Source organism: Falco rusticolus, chromosome 1 (genome assembly GCF_015220075.1).
Source record: "Falco rusticolus isolate bFalRus1 chromosome 1, bFalRus1.pri, whole genome shotgun sequence".
Taxonomy (NCBI): domain Eukaryota; kingdom Metazoa; phylum Chordata; class Aves; order Falconiformes; family Falconidae; genus Falco; species Falco rusticolus.
In genome coordinates this window covers 106535056-106545503 of record NC_051187.1, presented here as the reverse complement: position 1 = coordinate 106545503, position 10448 = coordinate 106535056, and the positions used below count along the sequence as shown (strand labels likewise).

General features: G+C 36.5%; 1 protein-coding gene across 1 annotated transcript in view; it reads right to left on the bottom strand.

The window, feature by feature from the left end:
• Positions 1 to 825: 825 nt before the first annotated feature.
• The window catches only part of SYNPO2 (synaptopodin 2), a 95852-nt gene continuing 86229 nt past the window's right edge, over positions 826 to 10448 (bottom strand). The window contains exon 5 of the mRNA XM_037394288.1: positions 826 to 5128. Coding sequence (XP_037250185.1) covers positions 4562 to 5128 — 567 coding nt within the window. The 3' untranslated portion in view covers positions 826 to 4561. The remainder of the gene's footprint in view (positions 5129 to 10448) is intronic.

The window sequence follows — 10448 nt, the reverse complement described above, 5'->3', positions numbered from 1 at the left end:
AGTTATGTTAAACTGTGAATCTGGTTTATGCTTGCTTTTGTTATGATGTATTTAAGAATTTACCAAAGAAGAATGAAAACTGTAATAATGAAAAGGAATAGTACTGAGTGTCTTGTAAACCCTTCATAGAGCAAAGCTATTAAAATGCTATTGTCAGTCTTTATCAGTTTCCCACATTTTACATGCATCAATCATTTTTCTTGTATTTGGGGCAAAATCCTGCTTGCTTTACAAATGCAAAACCTGCGTTGTGATTCATTTCATGTAAATAGTGAAAATTTGATCTGGCCTTTCAAAGGTAGATGGTACATGCTGTCCTTATTTCCTTAAGAGTTATTCACCCAAAGAGCATGAATAGTGTGAAGATTGAGTTCACAGTTTATCCTCAATATTTATTTATTCTTCAAATAGTAGTTTCAATTAAGAGAAACAGCAAGACAATACAGCAAAGCAGCCCTTGTGAGCAAACCTACAGGAACTAAACAGAGGTTTAGATGCATGTAAAGGTCAACATGTAATTTTATGGTGGGGATGAAAATGTTCAAACAATAAAAACTACTCTGACTGTGTTATTTTACCTGGGTAGGTTGTGCTTCACTGAATTTCCTTACTCTGCTTAGTCAGTATGAAAATGAAATTCTACTGAATTTGACAAGTTGCCATTTGACCTGATGTTGATTTAAGCTTCTAGAAGCTCATATCAGCACGAGGTCATTGACAGGCAAAGTCAGTGAATCTAAAAATGGTGCAGAAAAAAGAGATTAGACTTCACGTAGGTTCAGATTATTTAAACAAACAGACAAGAATTTAGGGAAAACAAAATTGTGTTTCTCATCTGATTGGTCAAATCACTTTATTAAATGATACAATTTACATCTGGCATGCACTCTCAAATAAAGTGTCCTTTGCAGTGAGGAAAAAGTCTTTAGAAGTGAAAAGCCTTTTATAAAGATAATACAGTCTTTTGCTACTAGACAGAAATGCAATGTGAATAGATATTTGGTTGTGTTAAAGCAAACCAAAATGAAAACAAGAACAAGACTTGTGAACATCATCATCTAACATAACTAAAGAAAATAAATTTTCATTTTTACTGTGTATTCAGATACTCTGCATATTAACAGAGACACCCCTGAGGGTGAACACAAAACCAACTTATTTAAAATATCAAGAAATTTTTTTCCTCACATTTACTGAGCATACCTGTGCATTGAAAACCAAATGTAAGAAGTACTTCATATACTCAGAACTCACGCACAACAGTCACAACTATTTGTTAGGAAGATGCTTTGCTAGTGGAGGAATGGGGTAAAGAACAATAAGTGAAAAATGCCATGTGGTTCTTCATAAAGCTCTGTATGCATTAATATTTCATTTAGTAGTCTGAGCCTGCTGCTTCCACTGAAATCAGTACATTGTCTCAATCTGGTTTTAGCCTGATTTCCTTTGTAAACAAGGCTATGTGATCTGTCTGCATGCCTCTGTGTATGTCTGGTCTCCCATTAATAACTTTGGAAATGTTTATTTGTTTCATTTCTATGTGGCAGTGGAATAGATCTCAACAACAATCCATTGCCCACAGACTTTGTAAAAATAGACGCTGGGTGGAGGATGGATACACTTACCAGTGTTGCTATTGAGGGAAATGCTGCAGTGTGAACTCATTCCTTGTTAGATATGAGAGAATTCATGTGGGAAAGAGAGCCAGTAAATACTCAGAAGGAGGAAGAAAAATCTACAGATCACATTAAACACCCAAGTTAATCTATGGTAAGATACCAAGCCACATGAAACTCAACATCAGTAATTCTCATGTTCAGAGAAGTACTTAATGATGAATTCCTTCTTGTGAATAGAAGAAAATCATAAGGCCATACTTTATTTTTCCTGGGACTTTGACAGAAAGTCAGTGATTCTGTCTGAAACTCTGATTCTGCCATTCTTACATGTTTGTTGTGTATTTGGGGGCAGGGGTTAGAGCTTGATCCTAGAATATGGTTTGCTGTATTTCTATGTGATCATAGCATTAGATCCTTTTTAATATCACTTTATCATAGCTTTTTTTGTAATATGAAAATTGTAAAACACTTTTGGCAATTTTTAATTGCACGTGACTTAAAATAAGCACACATTTCCCCTTCTGGTAGATGTATGACCTTAGAATTCACAGCATTAGTTTCAATGGAAAGTCACAAGTTAGGTATCTGATTCTGAGAATTAAAATAATTGTGTTGGGTAAAAATATGGCTTACTGCAAACTCATTAATCTCATTTCCTGTTTAACAGCGTAAAGGATAAAGTTCAAAACAGAAACCTGAACTTGACTCTGATTCAGGGAAGCCTTTTGTTATGGTAATACGGACATTCAGCAAAATATGTAAACACATACTTTTCAGAATGTAGACCTTCTGTGAAATACACATCAATATTTATTGAATGGCCTTAATTATTTTTAATATAAATTTCAATGAATTTCACTTTGAATTACAATTTCACTGAAATTAAGTGAAAACTTGACATGTACTTCCAGGGAGATAGACCTGGATCCAAAGACAAGCCCTTAAGGCTAATAAGATTACCACAGTCCCATTGGTTTCAGTGGGAATATTCCCAGTCATGATGAAAGGGAACATTATGGGACTCTGCATTTCTGCATGTGTGGCAGGAAAATTTACTCTGATTATGGACATGTATGACTCTGAGGTGTAAAGCCCATTTTCAGGCATATCATGGCAGCCTTGTTCATGTAATTTGTCTAAATCATCTTTTCTTTGCAAACTCTTATTTTGTGAAATAAATTTGTAAGGTGCTATAGCAATATGATCCTAGTTTAAAGGTTCGCAACTCCCATGTCTTCATTTCCTGCTTGGTCAAAAAGATCAGCTGATTTTAGGGAGCATTCTTTCTGACTAGACAATTACTGCCACCTTAAACTCATTAAGGGTACATTTTTCTTGTAATCATTTGTTCTTATGGGAAGTTCCAGGTCAACTGTACTTGGGTTTAATTTTCCTCTTTTCTTTAAACCAATTATATTTTATAATTGCTATAATGCAAAATTCTTTGCAGATGGGAATTTTTTGTAATACATTCTTCCTTACTCCGTATATTAGTTCTTTCTAACTAATTACTTTACTCACAGTTGACAACCTTACCAAAACTAAGGATGGTTAACAGTTCTTCTGCAGTAATTGTAGCTGACTGTGCTTGACAGATCCTTGAAGAATGCTCCACAAAATAAGGAGGATGCAGAGCACTCTGTAAAATATGGGATATTCATTTCATGCTTTAGCAACATCTCAACTACCCAATAAGCTTGGAATACATATATTTTAGCCACATATTTCTATTGTTTAAACAACCTGTAAATGCAAGATATGTATCACCAGCAAAAATGATTTACCATCCCTTCAGATACATCAATTTGTTTAATTGTAAAGAGCCATCCAAATATTTGCTACTTGTACAAGACTCATACCATATAACACATGTCATAAACCCTCTTTCACATACAAATTTCTATGTAGAACTGGTATTGTTCTTGATAAACAACTTATCTGTCTTCCAAACTGAGAATACAAATCAAAAGCTTTCTAAACATTGAGCTATCTAGATACTAACTGCACAGCCCGTCAGATTACCAGACATTGTAGCAGTAAATGTTCAGCAAGTAGTGCATTTCGGAGAGAAATAAAGGCCTTTCAGCCAGTTCTGACTTATTTGATAGTTTATTACAAATTAACAGTTTAAATACACTCTAAGTACTTTCCTCGTCCTTTTTGTTCTTCAAGTATCATGGTACTGATCCCTATTAATAACACCTTTCTTCCTGTTGTGTTCAGATTATTTGATTAATTACAATATGTAAAACTTCATCAAAACTGTCTTGAAATATATCTGAAATGGGTAATTGCACAGGATTGCATATATCTACATGTTGTAGGGATTCAGGTACCATGACCACAGATGTATTTTAACTGTTGCCACAGTAAAAATATTCATTGATTTACTTTCTTAGATCATGTTTAAAATGCAGTAAAGAAAACATATGGCAAATAAGCCAGTGCTTCCAAGTATTCCACTTCCATTGAAACTTTCCAAAGCATGGTTCTATCTAGTACCTTGGAAATCAGATCTCAAACATACCCAGAAAACCTACAAAGTCCTGTAAAATGCTTCTTGTCTTTAAAATGGCCTTGTTTTACTTCCCCCCCCTTGCCACATTAATTTAACTGCAAACACTTGTACTGTCTCCATCTACATCCTTTCTAATTTTTGTATGGAGCACGTTGGTCACCCCACTTTCATCCCACCCCTCACCCCAAGAAATGTGTATTTTTGCCTTTTGACAAATAGAACAATCTTAGGTTACGTGTAAAACTGAGTCTATTCTAGAGGCCTCTAGCCCTGCAGTCATGTGAAAACTGTGGTCCATTCGATTTTGCCTCCTCATTTCTTTAGTTCAGAGATTGCTAGGCTAGCAAGAAACTTTCCTTCTCCAACTCAAATCTAAGGCTTGTAAAGCTGGAAGAAGGGAAAATATGCCAGGCCCTTCAGCTGCTCATGTTGGACGCCTCCATCCCCTTGGCTGTGGGTTGTAGTTTGAATCAGCTGTTGACAAGCAATAGTCAGACCTGGAATCCATTGACATTATATCAGGATCTGTTCGGGACCGTTGGCTGCAGTAAGCATACTGCAGCTGAGAGCCAGCCTGCGTGGTTGCACTTGGGGCAGACAAGGAGCTTTTTGGGGATGATATAATACCCGATTTCTTCCCCCCTAATGAGGCTACGCTACCAATTGGGGCTGGAGGCTCATAAGACACTTTCTGCTTCCATTCATCTGGTGGCTCAGGAAGTGTTTTCCTGCGAGCGGCTGAGACTACGTTAGCAGCAATGGATTCCTGCATATTTTGGGGCCCAAAAGCTTCATCCACTAAGCCAAGAGGGGATCTTGCCGCTGCTTCCCAGGGAGTCAGTCTCTTGCCAGGCCTGTCGGCTGCTGTGTCTGGCTTGCTGAAGTAATCAGGGGCAGGCTGAAACAGAAGAGGAGAAGTAGGAGAGATGGCTTGAGAAATGAATGAAGAAGGTCTCCCAGGAAGTGATAATGAGCGTCCACTGCTTCTTTCCTAGGAAAACAAAATACCAGAGTTACAGTTGTTAAACAACAAAAAAGAAAGCCCCTTCACTTTCAAACCGGAACAACAGACCCTGAATGCACATGACATGCTGGCAATCTCGTTTTGGTATGGTGTATGGGTACTTTTAAATACTTTAATTTAGTGAAAAGAGAGGAGGTATTACAAAGGAGGCAGAGAAAGAAAGAGGAACAAAGGCAGAGCATATTGAATTTTTGAGGGAAGTAAACAGGCCAAAGACAGGCTTTTACTGAAAAGCTACAATTATGTTAGCAACTGCGCAGCTTTCCCACTACTTGGCCAGTGTGCCTTGCTCAGAAAAGACCATTCTTAATAATGAAAAAGGACGTAATGTTGTGACAGTTCTGTGTGTGTTTACAAGATTGTTTCTAATGTGCAGGCACAGCCTAATTCATTTGATAACAGGCTCTGTCTAGGACATCTGTCTTGAGAACAGATCTTCGGCAATCCCCTTTTACGAAAGGAATTTCTTACTCTAAAATTATTAGACATCCTAGTTTTCACTTTTCAGGGTACAAAATTGAACAAAACCCCCTAAAGATATTAATACCCTTACATGACGCTACTTAACCTGGCTTCTTTAAAAGGCAATGCCCTCAAAATTTCAGTACATTCCGACCCATTTATACGAGCAATCCATTCATATTTGACAAATCCTAATCTTCTTAGTAATGCAGCACTTTGAAACAGAAACTGTGTTCATGAGAAGGTTCTGCTGCAACAGTCATTTGGTGGTGTACAAAACAGGTACAGCCTTTTCCCCAAGCCAGACATGTTCTTTGTGTTCATTGTTTTTACCAAACAGTCTTTACACATGTGGTTCCTAAACGCATTGATTTACACCCATTGATTCATATCCTGAGGTTTAAATGCCATTAATTCTGAAATCTGATGTGAAATGCCAGATTTCCTTTTATCAGAGGCATTGCTAGAATTTTGTTCGTACACCATTGCCCTGTGTTACTTTTCCTAATTAGCTTCCAAAACTTAAAATACAGGGAACATGATCTAGATGCCAGCCAACAGGTATCTAATCATACAAGGTATAGCTTATCTAACAAAGATTCACATTGAAATATCATGTTTTACAGGCTTTTCTGTCACAGGATCTTGATGCATCTAAGAAACTTGAAAGACCTCTGCGTCACACAGGCTTTTCAGTTATGTTTTAATATCAGCCTTCTATATGAGAGACAGAAACTGAGAAAGAGAATACTAGTTTCATTATTTTCAGTCAGTTCAGTGGTGCTCAGTCTGAATCTCTTAAAAAAAGTGTAGAGTGACACACAGAGGTGATGTAATGAGAGTTTTGACAAGTTTCAGAACTAATGCTGTATAACAGACTATCCTTTCACCTCTTAGCTATAGCCAGCTATTCCCAGTTTGCAATTCCAGAGAGGAAACTTCACAACATTATTAATCCTACCCACACATACTTAGGGCAAACTTTCATGAGGTTCTACTTCTATCTAGAAAAAAACCAACTTCATTTTGAGTGACTTAGTTAATTTTTAAGAATCCTCACTTAAATTTAAAAAGACAGATCTCAACTGAGTAGTGATCTACCAACTAATATGCTACCCACTAAGATGGTAGCATATGAAATGCAAGAATTATCCATTTGGAAGGTGAGTAAAACAAAATATAGAACCTTTTTTCCCCATAGATGAAGTTATATACTGTCAAGAATGGATTAAATATGTAAATATATTTAAATATAAAGTTTCTTTGTATATTCACCTGATGGAAGGGATCGTGCTTGGGGCCAATGAGTGGTAGACCCAGACTGGCCAGTTATAATATTTCTCCTTCCTCTAATGTATTGCAGTTTCTTTCTTCACTGAATCCTCAGAAAAGTGCTTATTCAGCAGGCCTGGTTAGTGCATTTTGTTTAAAGTATTGGTAAGAAAAAATTTTTTAAAGTGCAAAATCATAAGTATGCAAAATGAGATACAGTTTCTATTAGAAATTAATCTCATAACACAAAACAGGGAACTAAGGAGATAAGGCTGTACAGAAGGATGTAAAAGCTGATCAAACAGGTCCACCTAGTTAGTCTATCTGTGTTAACTGCTCTTGTGAGGTTGCTAGAACATTGTCTGTGCTGAGTAGACAAAATTTCCCCTTTATTTAACGGAGGTTCCAGTTCCAAGCCCCATGAGCACTTTGTAGGATTCCAGAGATGCTGAGGGAAATGATACTGATAAAAGAAGTGTTGCATAAAATATCTGACTTTTCAAGACAGTTGGATGAAGAGTTCATCAAGTTGCAGAAGTATCTTTTTGGTTTAACCATTAGTGATAAAGAAGGAGCTAATTTCCTTTGACAGCGTTTAATCAAAGAATGATGAGTTATCAAGTGTATTTCACTATTTGTCTAACAGAACGGTCAGTTCTACTGTGTTACAAAGGTAGAAGTTTAACTTGTACAAGCAGAAATAGTGTAGACTAAATCTTCATATTATGACGAGTTCTACATTTTTTTTAGTACAGGTGGTAGATCAGATTCAGCAGAAAATCAAGGACATTAATGGTAAGTAAGATACTATTCTATGATGGAAACTATTCTATGGATAGCTTTGTTATCATACAAGGCAAAGAAAGGGGACTGGCAAGAGAGCTAACATGACCTCATAGATAAAACCTGTGCATGAATCAAACAATACAGTATACAGGAACTAGCACAGAGTTTTGGCAACCAAACTCGGGGATGAGTGTTTTTACTGGCTTGAGAATCTCCTATGTCCTTAATTTGGAAGAACTCACTGAACAAGTGTTTGTATTTCACATCACATCTATCCACAGCACCTGTAATGTCATGCAAATCATAGATTCAGCATGTAAGGGCTGTTGCAGAAAAAGCAGAATCTCAAAAACTGGTAATCTGGAGATTATTATTATATCTTTTGAATTGGTCCTTATAAAAAAAAGTTAATAAATAAAAAAAACTTTGAAGATGGAAGATTTCAGTCCCATAGACAAATACATCTTTCTCCATTTAGATATGAGATTCTGCTCGGTTGAATAGCTTTTGTGCGGCATGGGTCTGGATTTGGCTAGAGTGTTACGCCTTGCAGGAAGATTGGCAGGTAGCAAACGGCAACATCGCTAGTGCCTTGGGAATGAGCTTGGTTATACTAAAATTCCTTATGTTTATTTTTTGGTTTGTTTTTAACTTTAGTCAAGCTCTCAGGGATAAAATGATTAGGTAAGAATCATAATAGTTTGTACTGTCTCTTGAGGCAAAGAATGTTTCATTATGTAAAGACGGCTTTCCTTGTGCCTGAATAGGATTACCCCATGATTACTCTATTACATTAAACCATCTATGATTCATAGATTTTTCCAATGGAATTTGATTTACAGACTTCCAAGTAACCTGCAGCAACTGTAACAATTTACCTGGCCAGTGAGAGATTGTGCCAATTTATCTGGAAAAAATTACTTCCTTAAAAATTTATAAATTATTCTCCTTTTCTACCTCAGAACCCCAAAATAAGAATAGTTAATTTAAATTCTTGTCTATTTTGCCAAAGTACTACTTGAAAGCACTGGCTTTTGATTTGCCAGAGTGGTTTATGCAAATTTTTTCATTGGTCTCTTGGATCTTGCATATTTATGGACATTCCTAGACTTCAGCTTAGTAATGATCATCTGAGAGACTTTGTTCTGACAGAAAGACAGACCAGGATATCCAAAGAATGCCCCAGTGGACCACTTAGGTGCTAAATATCTTGTTTGGAGACTAGATGCATTGAGTACACTGAACATATCCAGTAAGATCTGAATCACTGAAGATAATTGATGATTACTTCCTACTGAATGATTATTCAACTCACATGCAAATCACAACAGGCTTCCTGCTGCAAGATCAAACTGTCAATCTATGGACTGTCAGCTCAATGATTCTCATCTGTAGGCAGTTCTTTAGTTCTTTAGCGTGGTCCTGTTTTGGTATTCTCAGACCAGTCAAATTCTTCTCCTTTCCCACTGTGTGTGTTTTTAACTAACAGTTATCTTTTTGGGTTGCAAAAGGACAAAATCTTCAAGGGCAAATAGCATTCCAGATGATTTACCTGGAAAAAGGCTGAAGTATATGGTCCATTCTGTAAGGCTCTGAAGGAATTTGAGGAAATAGTTAAGAGAGCACCGCACATATTTACTAACTTCCAGTTGTAATGTTGTGTCTGGCTGTGTGGCTTTTGATGGAGAGGAAATGTGGACCAGTATTTTTGGAAGGAAGAAGCTATTCACAGAAGAAGCTGGCTGAATTCTGTGCATTTCCTAAAGAGAAAAAGTCTTTGCTATGCTAAAGGTGGGCAGAAGAGGGTTGGAAGACTTAGAAGATTGAAGAACATGGAAATATATTTGGCCAAAGTGAGTCTTAGTTATTTTCAATTATATTCTTCTGAAAATAAATAGCAGTTGTCATCGTCATGTACATTCCCATAAGCTCAGCAAGAAGGAAAGAAAAGTTTATATTCAATTTATTTTTAATAAACATAGGAAAACTAAATACCTGGTTTGTCCTGAAAGGATTCTGCTAAGTTTTGCAAGGTGGCTGCAACTTGAAGCAGTTTTAGCCCTTTGGATTCAGGAGAATATTTCTCAAATTTTCACGTATGTTTCACAGAAAACTACTGAATTTCTTTCATCACCCACAGAAGAAATATAGTAAATGCATCAGTTATGTGCAGTATGCTGTCGTGCCACAGTGTTTACATTTAGGAGGAGGGATTTAGTCTCTAAGCCTACTGACTGCCAAGATTGTTATGGTAATAGCTGTTGTACTAAAAGCAATCCAACAGCACCCTTCACTGCAGATTTCTGTACATTGCATAGTGACATAATTTTGCAATAATTTATTGAGTTAAAAAGTAGTATATTTCTATCTACCCCAGCTTTATTCTGAAATTGACTCTTTGCCTTCAGACTATATAATACTGCACATTTTTTCACACTGTGGTTAAACAGGTTTTAAGCATTTGTAGAAAAGCATGATTTTTCTAAAATACAAGTGTATCTCAAATGCAGAAACTAAAGAGAAGATCAATATTGCCTTGTTTTCATTGCAGTTAATTTTTATTATTGATAGTTGTGTTCCTAGACTGAAAGTCTAGGCCTGAACATTTGTAAGTTCAAAGCAGGTCTGTATTTGATATTCATATACTGGTTTCTGTCACTACTTTGGTGTTCAGCCCCTTCAAACTAACAAACACAAACTTTGGAATTAAGGCAACATTTAATCACTAGAACTCATCATTCATACTGGACAGCAGTAGCCAGATGTA